The 20,801-nt window shown below is 43.5% G+C and overlaps 1 protein-coding gene across 2 annotated transcripts in view; it reads left to right on the top strand.

Annotated features, from left to right (window-relative positions):
* The window catches only part of LOC138184904 (Krueppel-like factor 6), a 285,854-nt gene that overhangs the window by 21,878 nt on the left and 243,175 nt on the right, over nucleotides 1–20,801 (top strand). The window contains exon 1 of one of the 2 annotated variants that reach the window (XM_069123348.1): nucleotides 12,384–12,595. The exons of the other annotated variant lie outside the window; for it this stretch is intronic. Coding sequence (XP_068979449.1) covers nucleotides 12,590–12,595 — 6 coding nt within the window. The 5' untranslated portion in view covers nucleotides 12,384–12,589. Of the gene's footprint in view, nucleotides 1–12,383; nucleotides 12,596–20,801 lie in introns of those variants that run through there. 2 annotated transcript variants of the gene reach the window in all.

Genomic DNA, 20,801 nt, shown 5'->3' on the forward strand with positions numbered 1-20,801 from the left:
ACTATTTATACGGTGTCACTTACCTGTTACGGTCGCGCGATACTCGTGATATCGTGGTTAGTCATAAAGAATATTTCCTGTTTCGCGCGATATAAATTATCCGCGATGATCAATAGACATAATTTAAATTCATCGATAGCGAATACGAGCGACCAGTTAAAGATACGCCAATTATAATCTTACGATTAGTTACAAGACTGGAAGAGGGATTTTTTAAATAGCTGTGTCTCGTTGAACGGCACTATCGGCAAATTTCTACTATTTCGTTTAACGTTGCATTCCACTGTGGCGAACGACATTACGTGTCTTGGAAGGTTTCCATATGCAACGAAGGAAACCATTTCAGACGCACATCGTGAGTATTGATCGCGCGGAGATACCTCACGAGTTTGTAAAATGAACCGTAAGTTGCGTTTCCAGCGTATGATAGACATTTCCCCTGCGCCCATGCGATCATAAAACATTCATGTAAAAAGGATAATAGCGGCGCCGTGCTCTATCGCGTCGAACTTTCGTTGAACGCGTGTATTCCGGTAAAAACTGACAAACAATCGGTCGTACAGACATCGCATCGATTGTCTTCAACGCGAACGACTTTTTCAATCGAACGGATCTTTTCGATCTAAGAAATCTTGAGGAGAACTGATAAATATGAACGCGATGCTGTCGTTGGTATCGTTTTATGGTTGAAGCGTCAGGGAATGCAGATGTTCCGGAGCATGTCGCGGACGTGTTGCCTCTGATTTATACTGCATTAATTTTCAAGTAACATTGCGGTTGCACGAAGCCATAACCCGCAGGGTTGTGTGTATATGCGCGCATGCATCTTGTTCCATGACTGTAGGATACCAACAACTCACGTGCTGGCTCACGGATGCTCGATTATCACTATCGGACGACTTCGATCGACTTTTCGATCGTGTTCCGTGTAAAGGGTGTGAACACGCATGGCCTGCCGATTCACGAGGATCCAATCTTGTTCCCGACGGTTTCATGCGTCCAAACGAACGCGTTTTATTCCAATTTGTTTACCATCTTCGATCGATGACAAAGGATTTATCGGTCTGTAGAAATAATTTGCTTTCGACTGGCAATAATCGATATCGCTTTCGTGAAAGCGCGCACGGAGAAATGTCGTAAATAATTGCGCGCGCGTTTTAACGGTCACGTGGCAAGCAGGAATTTTGCAACAAGGAATGCCCGCGATCGAGAGAAAAATAATTACCATCGTTGAAATTTACGGTCATGTATCATTTTCGGTTTTGCAAAGGGGATAGGGTAAATACAATCTCGTATATCCTTTCAGCGAAAGGCGAATTCCGATGATATAAAAACAGGAACAATGAGTCGCGTGAATTTTATACGACAGAACGGCCGAGGAACGTCTTCTTTCTTTGGCGGCCTCGTACCAACGAGATGACCATCTTTTAATTTACGAACCGTTAACGTCACGTGGCTCGGTACTAAAGTCGATGGAGTTGCACTCCCGTTTAGGCGGAAGATTTAAAGTCGGATGTAAATTTGGCCAACGTTAAAAAGGTGCCAAATTTTTTGAAACATCTCGTCGACCGTTTCGCTTTCACGACGATACAAGTGCATTTACCGTGAACGCACGTTCCAACGGTTTTCTACTCGGCATCGATTTGCCTTTGTTAACGATAAGCATTCGTGGTAGTTTTTTTTCTAGATCGTTTGTCACACTTTTATCAGCGTTATGCAACGCCGATCGTTTTCTTCTCGTTCGTTATTTAATTGGATCGATTTGAATTCGACGTTTCTACTTTGTGGCATTTATTCTTTTTTCGTATTGTTCCTCTGTACAGTCTGCGATTTCCGTGCAAGTATATTTCTAATCGTAACTCACTTCGCCTTTTATAAAAAGGATTTCCTTTCGTAACTCCCTCTCGAGCGTTTTCTACGCTAAATTGAGTTAAGATTCGTGACGTCTTTACGATTCTGTCACTGGTACATCTGTAAGTCGCTTTGTAAAGTATATTACTGCTACTGTCGGTGATAAATAATACATCCACGATGTACTTCGTCGTAAAATTTTGTGAATGACGCGGTCGAGGCCTCTACACCCGTCATCGTATTAAAACAGATATTCAAGTATCCTGACAAAATTAGATATATCGGTTCTAAATATCGTAAAAATCGCGTCTACGATTCGCTGTAATATATTATTTTACGACAAATAATTTGTAGTCGTGAAAGTAATATATTTAAATCGAATAATTTTCATTGACGATTTATAAGGTCTGCGATGTTGTCGTTGCCAAGTTAATAGGGCTACTTCTCCTATAATATGGTCGTAAGGTCGGCGAACGTTGACCATAAATAAGGCGCCCACGAATATTTCCTCGTAAAACCGAACAAACACAAATTGCATCTATGATGTAACACGTGCTACCGCTATGGTATACGATATTATTCGAATCTCTGTGTTCTTCGAGCTGGAGCGTGCAACTACGCAAAGCATATAGAATCACCAGATATGAAATGACTTGTGTTCCTGCCTGTCGCAATTTTCTTCCGCTTATCTGCATTATTTAGATTGTCGTGAGATAACAATGAGCACGTGCTTCATACTCCGTAGCGTTACCGTGCCACAATAATTTACATTAGAGGCGTATGTACATCGAAGTTTCCCCTATCCGTGTGATTGTCTCTGCTCTCTATCGTTTTTCTCCCGTTTGTCCCTTCCTGTTTCCCTCTTCGGTTTTCTTGCAGCCGTCACAACGATTTGCTGTAGCTTCATCATTTTCCACATGATATATCCAGATCGGGAGAGCAAATGGCAGGGCCACTTTGTCGTGTCTCGAACGATCGTGACAGCTAGGCTCGCGTTCGGCGAATATCTCGTCTTTTTGTCGGGATAGCCTTTGTACGGGAACAGCTATCGATCCTCTAAACGGCGTGTTCGCGATTGGATATGGTCGTTTGGACATTTATCGACATGGTCGGTCGACGGAAAGCGTCGTTTCATGAAAATGCGAGTCTAGTCATAAAGCGCGCCATGTAAGCGCGCCAGGTTCGTTCAGACAGAGGAGACCGATCGTCGATTCTCCTAGAATTCGATAAGTAGCTGTATCGACGTCAATTTACGCGGTTGACACCGATCGCACGGTCCAACCGTTCGTAAGAAACGATTTTATCGACTCTGTCGACATCCGTCACTGCCGACCGCGTGGACAAGGTTCATCGATGGAACGGCGGAATTCATGTCTTTCTCCCGGGACGTATATGTCCAGAAACATTAAACGTTAACAGAAACATTGATTACACACGGCTCCTGTCTCATCGTACAGCACAAGGGGATTTCGCATCGCCCTGCGGAGGCTCGTGCCTTCCAGCGCGTATTTAAATTTTATCCATGGAACCATCGGAATCGTCAATTCGGCTAATTAACGTGTTAACTTATGGCCACAATTATAACGCGCTATTCTTGGATCTTGGAATCTACGTGGATCTTGGAAATAACGTCTTCGCGTTTCAATTCAATGACGAGACGTGGCGTTTACAGTGTTGTTATTTTATAATTATCAACGTTCATACGGTGTTAAAGGGATTTTCATGGTAGAAGGAAACATATTTCGTTTCCCGATAAATTTGCCGGCTAGTTGGCAGGAAAGAAATGGAAAAGGCGGATCGGACGGCAACGCGGTTGAGGGAATTTACTTCGTGCGCTTAAGTATGTATCTAATGGAGAAACAATAACCAGCGAGATGGTCGTAACAGGAAACATTAAAGTAGTCTGCTACGAAACGGCCACCACGATTATGCGCTCTTCCGAGCCGCGTATCGTCTCTTACGTTCTTAATTCCTGCAGCTCTCTTTGTTCGGCGTGCGCTAATGACGGGTTTCGTGCATAGCCGCCGATCTATTTAGAGGGCAAATTAACTCGACTGAACTCTCGGCAGTGCTAATGAAAAGTATTTCTGCTCGTTGGCTATGCTTGCGGTAAAACCACGCTGCCTCGTGCGCGACGCTTATTTCATTTTGCGCGATCTCTTTGTTTTTCACGCGACAACACCAGCTCATCCTTATCGATATCTTCCGACTCAAAAACGTTGTCTGGTAAGTAAATTTGATTTTTTTCAAACTGATAATCGAGAACGTTGCTCGAGTAAGTTCGAGTAATTCGATCGTTCTTCTCGTCAGTTTGTATTCTATCAAAGTTTCACGTCTTTAGCGTCGTTGCTTTAGGTTATCGTCTGTTGGCACAAGCCAAACGTGTCTATGGAATCGACTATGTGGGAGCTTGAGAAGTTGTTACAATCTAGAAAGATAAGCGTATCTCTGAACAGCGTTTTTGAAACATAAAATGCGCTGTCCACTTTGAAACCTTTCGAGTCTATCTAAAATTTATCAAACGATCCATTCGCTACACGATTTCTAAGTAACTTACATATGCAAATTACGCGTGTTATTCGCGAATAACACTTTATATTGTCACCGGCATAAAAATGGAGCTGGAACGCGAGGGAACGGCAAAGAACATTTCGTGCTGGAAGATCATTGAATTCCGCGATCTCTAGGGCCGTATGCATACGTATATGGATACATCGATAAATAAAAGCTAAAAAGTTCGCGAGGGTCTCGTGTCGCAGTGCATCAACGTGGTGGGTGAAACGAAAAAAGAAGGTAAAACCGGTTATACCGCCAAAACCGGAAAGATTTCTTCCGCACGTTGCCGCCCAAAACGGACAAATGGGGCGAGGTAGTTGAGCCACTGGTACACGAATAAAAGAAATATCGACGAAAATCAATGCTTTTGTCAAACGATATTAAGGAACAATCGGATCCCGAGAAAAAGTCTTATTTGATGCCGCAGGGCTAAAGAAGTTTCTCGCGACGGAGAAAGCGTATTGCTTTTAACTAACGTACATTTGAAAATATAAAAATTGGAACGAGAAGATTAAAGAACTTGAGACACGGTTTGTTTTATGGAAAGTAGTAAACGATTAACGTAGATATAAAGCGAGACGATACAATATCCGATTAGATTTACGAGTTTCTCGAATCAGTTAACATTTCATAACAACTGTTTAACAACCGTGAAAAATAAATATGGCATTCTTAAAAAATAACTCGACGATCGTAATACTTTATTGCTTCTAAGTTGTGCCGCGTGTGGCTAAAAGCTAAAGGTCACTAACGCCGTGTGTGACTTTTAACGATATTGCGTATCCGAATAAATCGATAACCATGCAATTAAAACGCTAATAACGTAATTTACGGCTTACAAGGTGACGTATGAATTATCGTTCGACTCGCGACATGAGTTATTACGTGAATAATTATCGAGTGCCGATGAAGAATTCTTCGTGATTGCTTTGGAGAAAGCTCTGGTATAAATTCTGTATCGATCGAACGAGCCTCCAATTTAAAGTTGGGCATTAATGTTTATTAATGATCAATCAAACCTCTTGCTACCGACAACCACCCGTTGCAGCTTATTTCACGAAAGATCAGCTTAATTGTTGAAACTTAAATTACCCGGTTGCCCTGGGAACGTAAAAAATGTAATAAATTTTTACCGGAACCTGTTCTCGAAAATTTTCATACCACTTTGTGATCTTTTGAACGTAATAAAATTATATGTACCGCGCATCAGATATTTCATATTTCATCAGGAGAAAAAAAAAAAAAAATACAGAGTAACAATATGTGTATTCTCAGTTTTCTGAAAGTACCACAGAGAGGCAATTTCAATTACCTCTTCGATGTTTAAAGTGTTGCCACGGAATCAGATGGTTGCATATAACGCTGCCTATATCCGACACGAGTGATAAATGTCCCAAAGACACGAACAAAGTGATAATATACTCGTACGCTTAACTCGTAAACAGGTGTATATCGAATCGATCGTTAATCGATGAAGGAAATTTACTATTGCGCAATCATATTCGTAAAGAAGAATTCAAATTCGGATTAAAAGAAGCGACGTTAACGATAAGGAATTATCTACGGGAAGTTCGACACGAGGGAAAATAATTCGCCGAGGAAACGAGAAGACACGAAAAGCGAAAGTACGAAATTATCGATAATACTTACAAGAAAGTTGTATCATTGGAGGGTCATTAGCGAGCTTCCTACGCGTACGTTAGCCGTCATTAAGGTTTATTAGCACGGAATTAATGCCGGTTGCGATCGCGAATATATCCTCGACAGAACGGTAACTGCATTAAATGTGCTGTCTATATCGGAAGAATTAATCCGCGAGATCCATTGCTACGATTTATCGCTCCTTTGATGTTGCACTCGTTTCAAGAACGATTTATGCCACCAGTTCGTCATTGGAAAAATCAGAATGCAACGTTGGCGCGTTCACGTCGATTAATATTTGAACGCGTTCCTTCCCATACGTCGCGTAGATCTGTTTTCATCGGTAACTGTTACGATCGTATATCGCGATATAGTTCTCACGTCACGTCACTTTCAATTTTCCACTTTTCAGGAATTTTCAAGCTATCGTCGAGTTGGCGAAGAACGTACGGCGCTCGGTATCGCGTTTCAATAAAATGCTCGTTACGTAAAAGGAATCCTGAGTAAGAAGCATGCTTGTGCGATATGTCCGTCCATAATTATCAAAAAGCGAATTGCAAATGCAAGATATATCGCATTCCTTGCGTATCGTAGGGTAGCGGTTACACCTCTTGTTAAGAGTTCTCGCCTTATATCTCAGTTGGAAAATGATTTATTAAATTCTTGAGCGTAGAGATGTGTAGTCTTACTATCTCTTGGCCAGTTACGTGTCTGTTTATAATTAAAATCGCCACTCATCGTTTGCTCTTATAGCTGCCCAATCGAATAAACTATAAGCGTACGTTTCTGTAGATGGCGCTTTTGCATTATTTTATCTATCGATATGGGCATTGTTATTCCAGGGACATTGTTATTACGAAAAAAGTTAAACTGCATAGGGTCGCGACAACGCAACATTAACGGTGCGATACGAAAGAAAAATTGAAATAATTTCAGGAAGAGTCGGAATAATTGATAATCCAATTCTTCGGAGAAATTTCGATCCCGTTCAGCGAGGTTACGTCCGTTGTAGTTACGGGATTTCACGATATCGTACGGTGAACCGGTCCACGGAACGTGATCGTCTCAGCATGAGGCCCTGGTGGGTGACTTCCTTGCGGCAACACTGAATAATTGTTGTTCCTTTTATGTCTCGCGCACTGCATCGTTGCGCGTCGCTACGGATCGCGAATTTTATTCTTGACTTTCGGTGGGTGTGAATACTCTTGTTACGGAATCGTCTCGTTTATTCGACACTTACGTGTCGCGTTTGCAATTGATGCAACGTCTCGGATACTAAATTCGAATCTGTCGCCCGATAAAGGAATTACTCTGACTTTGCGATGTACACACGGTCGTTTCCTTATTTGGCGCAAATTTCCTACATCGAGAGAAGTCCGAAGTTCCTGGACGTAATAGTAAAGATCAAAGATGCATCTGCCTGTTGAACCCTTTGAGAATAGAGAAGCCACCACGATTTTACGTATCATCGTTGTTTAAACTCAATTCCTGTAAAATGAGAACGTAATCCAAAGTGCATATGGGTGAATCGTATCTCGCGCTGGCATTTTACGAGCAACCGAACGATGCTCGCCACCAAAGTTACATGTGTTTTGTAATTCGAATGTCAGACATTATTTTACGTCCGTTTTATAGCTGACTACGCGATGTCCGTTGAGATCATATATTGCCGTTTCTATCTCTAGGGTTCCATCAAGCCGTTACGATTCGTTCGGACAACAGAATGGATTCAGTGGATTTGCGTTGTGTTCAGTGGTAAAGCGTTCTGTTAACTTCCTCTGCGAGTACGCACGGCACACAACATAACCTTCGAGCAAATTAATATCCTTACGTTCTTCTCTTTCTTCCTTTAATTTCTTCGTACGACATCGGAGGCAACGCATTCAAAAAATATTCGCAGCTCTCGTCTTAAGCTTCGTTTGAGGTGTTATCGAATTTCAAGTAGGAGTCGAATCGTTGGGACTTTTTTTCGTCCGCAGAACGTTCGAAAAAGGAAACTTTGTAGCGTTGATTTCCTCGAGTTTATCGTACGGAATGTTACACCTTCCTTTTATCATACCGGCAAAAAGTGTTTCTGTAAACCGTTGTTGCGTTGAACCGTGGAAGACGGTTTTTGTTTCTAGCGTTTCGCCGTGTCACTTCCTAGCACGTTCAAACGCATCTGTGTAATTTCATCGGTACATTCCACGCGTGGTGCACGAGAGTCGCACGCGGTAAACTTGCCAACTTTCACGAATTCTCCACTCGGATAGAATCTAAAAAGAGTTACGGAAGACGATGGAAGGATCGTCGATAGAATCGGCTATCGATTTGTTTAAAGATCCCCACGAGTTAAGCTTCGCGGTGTCAGATTGTTTAGGTAACAGGTAGGTTGACACTTGGATAGAAGGTATGCGAGCATCCTCACGCGCCGCAGGTGTTCTCTCGTGAGTTTATGAAGTCACTTCGATAGCCAAGCACGCAGTAACCAAGCATGACAAATGGTTAGTGTACATTGACTTCGAGTTAGCTTTGCCCTAACGTACCGTTGACTTAGACGTCTTGGAAATGTCTGGCTCTATCCCCTGATTGCGAGCTCGACAACGCGCGCTTGTAATTTTCATCGGTTAATAACTCGTATACACGTTTCGTATCTGACGTGATGTTTGTGGAGACGAGGTCGCTGATTTTTGCGTCGGCTACACGTCACCGACAGGTGGAAAGGTATCGGTATTTTAACGATAACAGAGGCTCGAGAACGAGTCAATGACTAATCGAGGTAGGAGTTACGAGACGAAGGAAGATTCAAGTTCGACGATTTTTACGAACGTTCGCAATTACAGGTTCAGCCGGTGTCTGTTGTTCTTGGTTTATTGTCTCCGCTGATATAGCATATCGTTCGAGTAACCGGTTCCTTGTTACGTGTAATTGGAAACTCGAGAACTACTTGCACATGCAGACCGAAATGATTAACAGATAGCAGAACGCTGACCCTGTGCAAGCGTAGAAATACGATAAGGACAGTTATCGGTTGTTGCTACTTGCATCGTGTCTGGGAATTCTTGCGAGCGCACGAATAGTTCATGCTCGAAGCCTCGAGTGATTTTCTGCGAAGTTTTTGTCCGTTCCATTGGTAACGCGGCGTGTCCATCGTCGACGTTAATCTAAGCTCGAAACGTGTCGAAATACGATGCGATAACTTATTCCGTCCGACATTGCTTCGGTTTGAACGATTTACCGAAGCAATTTATCCAACGGCCTGCAATTATATTCGTTCCTTTATCATTTTCATTTCTGCCAACATTCCTGTCTTCGCATACTTGAAAATGTACAAATTGCCGGTGAAACATACCGTTTAAATCAAGTCATACGTAGCTTACGCAGCTTATGCAGTACATTACAGATACCTTTGGCGATTAATCGAAATCGCGATTCTAAGCAGCGTATCGAGATAATAAAATAAATAAGCGTTTAGAAAACAATGTCATTCGACCGATAAATCCTACCGAATGTACCAGCTGGAGTTCTGCAGCAACGGTTGGTCACTTTTGTCGTATCGCTCATGGTTAATGGCACGATCGGAACAGGGTTGAAAGGTTCTTTATCGTTTATCGGCTTTATCAGTTACTGGTTACTTTCCTGGTTGCGTCATGTGGTTGGAGACCTTCGCGCTGGTCCATACGCGGACACCCACGTGGATTGGATAAAATTGCCCGAGTCGAGTCGCGTATCGCGCGTATTCTTTACGAGTCGGATTACTCTACAGCCAAGTTAATTACGATAACGCGATGTGGCTGCGATGAATATTGGCGCGCAAAATCGAACAGATTTCAGTTGAAAGATCACGACCTCTTACGTAAGTCTTCTAGCGCCTATCTAGCAACGAACACGCGAGATTCGACCCGGCCGCCAGGCTTATTAACCAACGGGAAAATTGGCAATTCCGCTTCGATATAGGTGGATAGTAATCTTGCAAGACGTTCGACTAACGTTATGTAAGTTTTTATTAGAAGCGATTGATTTTATTTGACGCGGTACGCCGCACCGGGTCCTCTTTAGCGGCCTCGTGTTTATATCGAGTTTGATTTTTATATTAGATTCCAAGCTGGATGAACGTACGGTTAGACTGACGCGATCGAATCGGCAGATGACGGCCGAGAACAGACGTTACAAGTTTTTGCCAGCATTATATGCATCGGGGCATGTGCCGCGGCACGCACAACCTTTTTGCAGTTTCATAATATCGTTTTTGCCCATTCCCCTTTCTTTTTACATCGTCTTCGTGAAGTTGTTTACGTCTCGATCGAATTTCTATCGATGAGCGTTCCGGCGAGCCGACCACTTACAAGTTTCTAAATCACCCTTTCTTCCACCGTGCCAGATTCGCATTACGTATTACGATGTCTATTTGCTTGTTCAAGATCTTATTTAAAGCGGTTCTTCGTAGAAAACCTTGGATACTACGTGTACGAAACTTTGCGCGTCCGGTAAAGTCTTGGACGGATTTGCGAGCGAGAATAAATTATTCCACCCACGTTTCCCGAGGATGCGTTCTACTTTATCGAGACTCGCTCGAAATCCACTTCCGAGGACACGAATTTCATTTTTCATTCCTCTTCTTCTTATATACGCTCATTCTTAGAAATGTTTGTCTCCATCAAAGAGTTGCAATAAAATATATACCTATTATGCAAGCCAGGTCTCCATTTCCGTTCGGCGTGTCTTCTCCGCGTATCTTGACCGAATTCTTTCAAAGATGAAACTTGACAAATGGGAACGTCAATGGGTACCGCCGTCGAGGAATCAGTTTTTATTATCGTCGCGTACAACTGTCGAACAATTTCGTCTGGCTAGAATATCTATTACAATTGGACGACGATAGAGTAGATTGTGGCAGTAGGGAGTGTGCACGGTCTGGCGGACCGAGATATAGGTGGGCGTTCTGCCGGATATGGTTCGCCGGAAGTAGGGGGACCCTTGCCACCGACACGCTCCATGCTTCTCGACTACGGCAGGAACGTCATCTACGGTGTGATTCGTTGCTATATCAAATCGTTTTATGCTCATTCCGATACCTTTTGCTTTTACGAGTGAAAATTCCTCGATCGAGTATAAAGTTGATCAACTCTTGGCTCTCGTTCGGACAGTTGCGAATCTGCGAACTAGAATTACACGTACGCGTCGATTATTATCGGACAACGACGCTGAACGCTTCGACACGGTTTTCTTAATGGTTTCCCGGGCACTCCCGCGTTAACTCGCGAAACGAGAACGATAGGTTAGACGCGACCTGTTTGGAGGCGACTGTCGCCGCGTAAAAAGATAATTGTGATCGGCAAGAAAATTACAGATTAGTTACAACCGAGTTAACATGATAAATTTGTCACGCATGATTAATCATAAGCTACAAGCGGCGAACAATTGCCGGAGCACCGTATCTCGAGCCGAAGATAAGAAAGATGCAACGGATGAAAATTGCGAAAGAGATTCGTTAACGGGTGACCTTGCGGAAATTAATTAGAAAGCGTTCCGATTGAAAGCATTTAATTCGTCGTTTTCACTTTCATATTGAAAAACACGTTCTTCCTATTTTCACGATATTATTATTCGTTAGACAGTCTACCATCGAAGGTTATTATCAAGCGTCTATCTTCTCGCGCGTTCTTCGTTGAAATAGTCCAACGTTCCATAGCGTCGACAACTTGGCATTTTGCCCCGAGTGCAAAAAAAGATGCTCTTGTCATCTTATCAGTAATCGTTTCTAAATATACACAAGTCGCGAAGCATCCGAGTGAAAAACGATTCGAGCGTTTGGTGTCAAAGCTATTTATTTAGAAGACAGTTGCTCATCTGTTAGGCGTTTATTCTAATTAAAGGTGAAACGACAAATTTTGCTCATAGGGTCAGCCTTATTGACGCAAAATCGGAACGTTGAAGGCGAACGCTAAAATATTTGAAATGCTGAAAAATGCGTAAGATTTCAAAATTCTCAGCGTTCGAGAAAAATTCGTAGCATCGTGGTAACTCTGTCCCATTGATTGACTCTAAAAATAAACTCGTAGGAAGCATCAGTCGCGCGTCATGCGTAACGTACTCGTATTCTCCCGTATGCGTAATACGTGGCTGGCCATCGCGTCTCATTTTGACCAGGTTTTCGACGGCTCGTGAAGAAACGTTCTCGTTAGATACGTTTGGTCGCGTAAAAGTTTGGCTCGTCGATGTGCGCCGCTCGCTCAGCTGTTTGCGTACGCATGTGCGTTCACGTACATGGCTCGTGTAACTCTCACATCTCGGTACATACGGACGATTGCAGCGCGTACAACAAACTGCGCAGTGTGCAGCGACTGCAGGCACGCCCTACTCCTGTGTCGCACGATACGTCGCGTGGTTCGCCTACATACCGGGTGTCGTTCGTTCCTTGGAAAGTCTTTTGTATCTTTTTTTTTTTTTTGTTATCTGTCGTTCGTCGTCCTCGTGGATTGCTCGATAATGGTTCGTTCACCTGTTGCGGGAAACGCGCCTCCTCTGGATTCGTAGAAGCAATTAGTCGGACCAGATTACGATGGTGGTAAGGAGTAAAAATCGATTAAAACGTAAACTTCGTCTTGCCGCCGTATTGCCGCGATTTCTCGTCAAACGTATTTCTTTCTACTCTTACATCTGCAGTTTGTTCCTCCGAGTTTCTCATCGTTTCGCAATTTGTTCCACTTTATCGGTATTGAATCGCGTATACGATTAAAAAATTTTATTCGCGAAATATATCGCGCGTCATAGCGGGAAACGGTCGAATGTTCGAACTAGTACGTACGATATCGCGCGGCGGCAGCGGTTCCTATGTGGAACGAGCGTATCAGGTATATGTACCTACATATATGTGTAGAAGGCGGTATCGCCTTAAGGTTAACGCAATCGCTGATAGGTAGCCGACGTGGTGTTGCCGTGCCGGGAGACCTTAACGTCTTACACGAACTCTCGGCACCCGGTGTACATCGCGGCGGCGGCGACGGCCGCGATGTTATGCAACTCGCTTGTTAGTTACTTACTTATGCACTGTTAAGCATCGCCGTAGCTTCTTTAAGCGGCCTAACGCCGACACTGACGTTAGCGTGCACGTCTGTGTACCTTAATACGCGCCTATCCGCGTGTATCTGCATCTGGTAGCCTTCACCTCGTTTCAGCGGACATTTCCGCAGCTGCACCCGACCAAAGGTTTCAACTCGTTTAAACATCGGCTAAGCCTTTATCAACACCATAGGCCCAGACAATGTATCGTTCTCACCTTCCTTTTCTTCCAATACGCAAAGTAATACCTAGGTTCGCGTAATCCGATTACCTTTACACGAGGAGATAAAAAAATTCGTTGAAAAACTACGCACGCCTTTCCTAATCTTCGGTTTGATCATCGAAAGATCGTTGGAAACTTTCAGGTGTTGCCCGATATAGTATACGCGGAGAGTATACAACACTGTACGAGTTTCGTCTGGTAAGGCGTTCGAGGCAATTTTCCTTTCAATTCGAAAAAGATTTATGCACCAGTTGGCCAGAAGCGAAATTTCTTGGGACACGATCATTGTGGCTTTTGCGGTTTCCAATTGAGGAGTCAAGTAGTAAAGTGTTTTATATAGGGAGTTATTTCAACGTAAGCAGATACAACAGATTGCTCGGAATTATGGCTCGAGGGAGGTGCGGAGAAATTATTAATTATAACACAATAGCCCTCAACATTTTATATATTATAGATCTCTGTGCTTCTTAATCGATAGCGATTACGGGCTATACCGTAACCACTGTAATCAACCCGCGTATGATGTTGCAACCTCGTGTTTTCCCAGAAAATTACACGCGAAATTCCCTATAAGTATCGAACTTGCAGCAACGAAAAATGTACGTTTGCTCGTACACACTGAAAACACGCTGGAATGCGTGGAATATATTTCTTGATCGCGTGTCCTCGTGGCTTCTTGTCCACGATTATTAGCTGCCCTCTGATGACAGTAATCTCGGATTCCACTCTTGCCATTTCCTCGTATGCGAAATTAATCGAGATTACCAAATTTTACGAGAAGAAAACATGTAAGTGAAAAAAAAATGTGACGTCCACTTCGGAACATCGAAAAGGACGCGACGTGGAAAGTCTCGTGCACCGTCGTCTCCTCCCAATTCCTTTCCGATCGACCACAATTACCAGCGGTCGCATAATTATGGCAATTACGGGTCGCGGAGTTATGGACTGTCGGAATAAATGCAAGCCAGTGCTATTAAAGCGTTACGGTTCTCTGTATATTCGATCTCCGTTGCAGACTCGACCGTCTACTTTAGAGATACGGTAGCTGCGTGTCGGCTTAGATGAGCTCTTTGTTTCTCGCAAATCACAATAACGATCGTATCGAATTATTCTCCACGCTCCACGATACGTATCTCTATTTACCCATACGTTCGAAAATTGTTCGACCATTAGCTACGTATCGTCGCCCTGCTTCTTAACTGTCCTAATTTCGTTTTTCAAAAAAATGTAATTAACCGGTGCACATACGTCCGATCGGTACGAAGGATTACGAATTCACGATAATACGATGGAAGCTTTACTTACAATCGGAAAACAGCGATTATCTAGTTTTATAAGTCCCAAGTTCGTGCGATAATATTAAACTTCATTAACTTAAAACTCAGTCCTCTTCGTTTAGAAGCCAGCGGAGATAGAACAGTTAAGAACCAGAGCGACGATACATTATAGACTTTCGAATATATCTATAATCGGTATGTTCGCCGAATAAATCGCGATTGCGGAAGGGCTACTAAACTTTGTCGTAATTCCGAGACCGCGAAATTGCGAAAAAAGAGACACGAATAAGGAAAAAGTACTTTACTATAAGCTTTCTGTTAAAACAGGGACGAGTGGTCGGGCGAATTGTTTACGATTGGATGTTAACGGGGGCGATAAACGTTAGCGTCGAATCGTTTACCGAACCACGAGATTCCGGAACAAATTACTTCGTAACGCGCTCGACGAGTCCATAAATACGTCGCCGGTGCGTTTTTCTGCCGGTACGATTTTCTGTCGTTCGTGGAAAGCAATAGGCTCGCGTTAATCCGGGACAATTTGTCGGAGACTGGTTTCGATTCTGGTATTTATCAGCCGCCGTTGGCGTTCGTCTCCTCTCCGCGGTTTGCTATTTTCTGCGCTGCTTTTCAGCCGTTTTGGCTCGCTGTGTGCATCGTCTGTGTGCCTCGGTTACAACACACGCGTTTGTTCCGCGACAGAGAGACCAAGTTGAAGGTGAATGGCGGGCGTGGCGGACAGTCCAGGTAGGATGAGTGCATCCTGCTTGAACGACGCCTTGATCGTCGTCTTCCTCTCCTCCGTTCGAGAGACCATTTCGTACGTCGAAGGACGGAAGGCGTTCGTCCGAGAAATCTGATGCTGTCTGCCAGCTTGAAACAGAGCGAAATAATTATTTTCTTCGAATGAACTATCGAACAAACTTCTCTCGTTATAAACGTATAAATTGTTAAAATTTGTACGAAAGCTCATTTTTTCGATACATATTTTCAAGTATTTTTTTCATTTCTAAATTTTATTATTACTTGGTAAATATGTATGTATTTCTAATCTCTCTAGTATATATTTGAATCGTTTTATTAATCTCTCTTTCCGCGCAAAAATTGTACTTATATACGTTTAGATGATTTTCATTGTAATCAGTGTCTCTTCGTTCCACCTAGCTACTTCGCTAGCTGACTCATCTGCTTTTAACTCAGCTCCGTCCCTCCTGATTCAATTATGCCGAATCATTTCTATTTCTGAAATCAAGAAATCAAGGGTCAACGTACCCGCTATGCTGCCCTCCACGTGTCGTTAAACGGGCCTGCCCTTTGACCCGAGTCTGAAACTCTTGAAATCTCGGGTCTGTGTGATTCTCAGGGTTCGTTGCAGTCCATGGGATAGTCGGTTCGTTCTCTGCTGTCCAGGCTGTACTCTCGATCGTGTACCTCGCATTTATCTCGGTCTGGTTGCTCTCTTTTTTCCACCATCACCGGCATCACCGAGGTTCGAGCTCCATTTTTCAGTCCTGGCTCTTTGTAATGCTGCTCTAAGTGGGAGAGAGCAGCGTGTACGGACGTTAACGAACCAGTTGGCTCTCCTGAAAGGCTGACGGTGTATCGATGGGAGCGGCAAAGCCACTGGTACGTTTGTCCGGTGGAAAAACTGCCCGTGAGAGGTACTAATTTAATAATCTTCATTAACCTGCATCGGACTGGCAGAGGTGGAGGTGAAGGTTGGGGCAAAAGGAAGAAGAGGAAGGAGGTGGAGGAGGATACGACCGTGGAAGGTTGTTGGTAGAGCAGAGTCAAGTACACGCGTTTCTGATGGGCCGTCTACCGAGCAGAATCGAGAGAAACGGGCAACAAGGGAACTCGAGAGAAAGAGAGGGGTAGAACAGACTGTTTGCTCATTAGACCGGATAATTGCAGGTGGGTCCGAGCTCACCTTGCCTCGCCTCGCCTCGCCTCGCCGCGAATCACCTCGACCTCACCTTCCCTCCTACCTCTTCCCATTCTCTCCACCTTTCGTTCAGTTACCGCTCTTGGTGTTCCGTTCTTTTCGAGCAACTCTGACGTTTCTCTCGATCTTTTTCTCCCCTGTTAATCTTCTTCCCTGATCGTTGAAAGGGATTAGCATCGGTCGAACGAGACGATGAGCGAAGTTAAGGAGCGTTTTGCAAAAGTTCGCATCGATTTGTCCTCGATTCAACGAGATCGCGCGAGCATCCGAACGAGGTTGATCTTACGTTGTTTATTAAAGTTGCGTGTTACACCGCGACGTGAACCAACGTAATTTCAAATAAATTCGAGGAGCATCGATAATGGAAACGTCGCTGCGACGACGTCAACGACCAACCAGGTCGTCGAGGCTAATAAGCGATATGGTGTACGGGTGAAAAGTTAATTAATTCTAATAAGTTCTCAATAATATATGGGCGAACTTCACGGAACTTCCTCGTACGGACATTCATTGCCCCTCGTAAAAGTCTCTCGTACTCTCTGGCTCTTATACACCGCGGTTGCGATAGAGAGAATGTAACAGGAATGTAATACTACGGTGTATAACGTACGAGTTACCGGTGAGCGTTCGAGTTTCCTTTAATACAGCCTTTTTCATTTGCGACCTTCATGAAATTATTATTAACCGCGATGAGCTGCATGCGTACGAATATTAATTTCAAGGTTTCGCGTATAGATTTGCAAATTTCAAATATCATCATACTTTTTAATGTTCTTGTCAAACGTTTCCGTAGTTTTAAACGATCGTCTGTTATTCGACGCTTTCGCGAAGCGAACGTTCGTTACACCCGGTTGATACGATATTTTTCAATTTTTGTGTATCATACGAAAAGATATAATTTATTCGACTTTCACCTCAAGCTTTGTTAATCCAACCTACATTTTTTAATACGGAGTATCGCGTAAAGTATTTTTTATTAAGATTTCACCGTGGTATATAGGCCAGGAAAAAGGGAGATCGATTCTTCGCGTGCCAAACGGTTGTAACTCAGCTTAAGAATAGCAGATTATTATGGACGCGATGTAAAACAGTGCATCTATCTATCTTTATGTACTGTATCTTCATATATGCAATCGTAACTTCTCGAAAGCCAAGCATCTGTTCGTACAAGCGTATTTTACTGCGTTTCCACGTGAAATGCTCGTAGCTACGTAATAATTACGCTTATCGCCGGAGTGCGACTGTTCTTGATTAGGTAACCGTGACACTTGTCAACGTAACATTAACATTTAACCTTCCTTATCAGCCTTGAACAGAGAATTCAGCATTGTTTCCAATTTATCGGTTACTCAGTCGTCTTTAAAGCATATTCTCGAGTGAATGACAAAAACGATTTACAACCAATTGATACGCAGCGACGAATTTCCAAAAGCTACAAAAATAAAAATTTAATCGGCAAAAAACTTAATTCGAACGATGTGCTATTTTTTGTATATCGAGTAGCTCTGTTTCGTTGTTTATTCGACTGTCTAAAATATTTCTTCGAAGATAAAATTTTGGTTACGTCACGCTCGAAATACATCGCGTAATAGAGAACCGAGATGAAAGCAAATTCGTCATATTCTGCGCCAATGCGACAGCGTAATACGTAGAGACGCACGAGGGCGCGGCAATGGCTACGACTGTTGGATCTGCCCAACCCAGTAGATGCCGGGACATTTAAATCGAGAGACAAGACGTTTACGGCTCTCCCGTGGAGGTGGAGCATGGGAAAGTCCATCAGTCCGTTTATCGTCCAACTTTTCCTTTTCCGTGTTCCGTATTCTCTTCGCCGCGCCACCGCGCATGGAAAGCCGTTTACAACGTTTCTGTCTGGATAGGCATAACCTTGACATTAGACCTAAAGTATCGCCGCGTCAGCGATTGGATCGTCGACAAGGATCGTTGTATGCAGAACGCATCGTACGAGATGCATTGCATCTATAAACTACGATCATTTGTTTCTTCCTACGTAATCTCGTTAAATTTATTCCTCTAAATTTTAACGTTAAAAGCTACCGGCTTTTACTTCGTATTGAAAGTTTTTATACCGCGTTATTCTCGTCTAAGGAACTCTGGCTGGAATGGAAATTAACCCGATTAACAGCTGGAACGTTTCTAACGAAGACACAAGTAAAGAAGCATGAAGTTACAACGGAGTCGTTTAGCGATACGTAATATAGAAATAATAAATTACCGATGCTTCCTTGCCTCTTTCTGTTTCTACTCGTCGATATTTTAGACAAAACCGAGCGTACGCTCTCCGTTTTAAAGCGTCTTTAACCCCGAGGCTCGTAAAAGATAGCCATATCCTATGTTATATTCGGAGATTAACAACGAAATACGTTGAGCATCTTGGACCGAATCACGAGCGTACAATCGGCGGCCGAGGGGAACAACCGTTTCGCATAATGCGCCGGCTCGATGTAAATGGACGCGTGTCCGCGTATATAACCTGGTTCCTTTTTTTCCCCTCTACGTAATCTATGAACGTACACATTTTCCAGCCACTAACTCCCCCCCTCCCGGCAAATGAAATCCGGAAGCGATGGAGAATTAATGCGGGGATCACGGGGATACGAAATCGCGGTGCTTTCGAGACACGGACTGTGTCAGCCGGCTGGCAGTATTAGCATGAGAGATTAATTTATCAGTGGTTGCCGAGAATGTGGGCATAAACAAACGTTCGTACGAAGTTTCGAAATAAGCCTCGTGCTCCGATTGCGCCGGGCGTGTAAGTAACACGCGTATGCATACTGTACCGATTGAATTGTATAACGCGCTGCCATGTGCGTGAACGCTTTTATATTAACTAGATGTCGATAGAGTCACGCTTGAATTCCAGTCGCTCTGCAGACTTGAATACGTTGAAAGCGGAAGGAAAAAAATCTGCCGTTACCGTTGCCTACTCACCGGATGCTTTTTTCATACGAAATCTTTTAAAAATCTCTAGATCGCAGAATTTTCATGTCCACCTTAATAATTATCGCTATGATATGCTTCCGTGTCTGTGTTTTCGTTCGGGTTTGAAGCAATAGGACTTTTAAGGGAAGAATTTTAATAATAAACATCAGGATGTATTCTTTATTGAAAAGATCAATTCGTGGAGATTGAAACTTGGACGTTCTGCAAATCATTGATCGTGTATCATTAGTAATTCGTCAGGGCCACTGGACTAAGCGGATTCGTAAGTCATTGCGAGAAAGGAACGATCGAACTAGAGAAGCGGTATAATCGACAAAGTGGCAAAGCGTCAATTAGTCGCGTGATAATTACGTGCAGTCTCTCGCCTATGTGCAAACCGCAATAAAGTAGTTTTTACAGTGTAGAGCATTGTAGAACGGGCTTTGTTCCTTCGATGGCGTTGTTGTAAATGCTGCTAATTTTATTGCGCTACGAATACACGGTCGATACGAGCACGTCGTCCATCGTTGACCGCTACTCGATCGAGGATTGATCGATTGGAAGGTCTCGCGGCAGGTTTTATCTCTTTTTCCTTTAATCCGTCGCAACGTACGTTGGCGAACGGCGAAAAAAAACGCGCATTGTTCGATTTGAATAACGACTGCTGTCAAGTTCGAGTCCGTTGGACGACCGATTGGTATCGTATCGTGTTTCTTGTCGTATCCAGGGAAATCGTTCTACTATTAGCTGCCATTTTCCTCTCGATTCCCTTGAGAACGACTTTGTCCGCGAGTGGTTCACGCTACGCTATCGATCGTGGCGCACCGATAAATGGAGCAGTTTGTTGACTCGTTATTAATCGTTGCAATACATATTTAACCATCGAATCAACAAATTCGATCGATTGTGATTCTCCTTCTTATAGCTCTTACTACGTCAATCGTTAGCGATCGTCGAACGATTCCTCCGAGGCGATCGATTTTAAAGTTAAAACACGGAACTGACTGTTTCCAATCCATCGATGATTCGGATCGTAGCCGAGATAAATCCAGTCGCGATTTGACTGGCGTTCGAATAGTTGTCCGATACGTAAGCGTGCAGTGCCGCACGGCAACCGCACCCATGCGACAGCCAGCGTACGCGCATAATACAAATATCGTCCGACATAATGGCGCATAATATGCATAAGATCGGCTCTCACTGTACGGTGCAACGGTGTTACAGTTAAGTTCGACGTCATATTCATAATTAATCGGACACGTGGAGCTGCAGCTCGCGCAGCGTTTACCGCGTGTGTGGTTAACGAACGATCGTTGGTGAAAAGTCA

Source organism: Bombus flavifrons, chromosome 11, assembly GCF_040668555.2.
Source record: "Bombus flavifrons isolate JBK064 chromosome 11, iyBomFlav1_principal, whole genome shotgun sequence".
In the NCBI taxonomy this organism is placed as follows: domain Eukaryota; kingdom Metazoa; phylum Arthropoda; class Insecta; order Hymenoptera; family Apidae; genus Bombus; species Bombus flavifrons.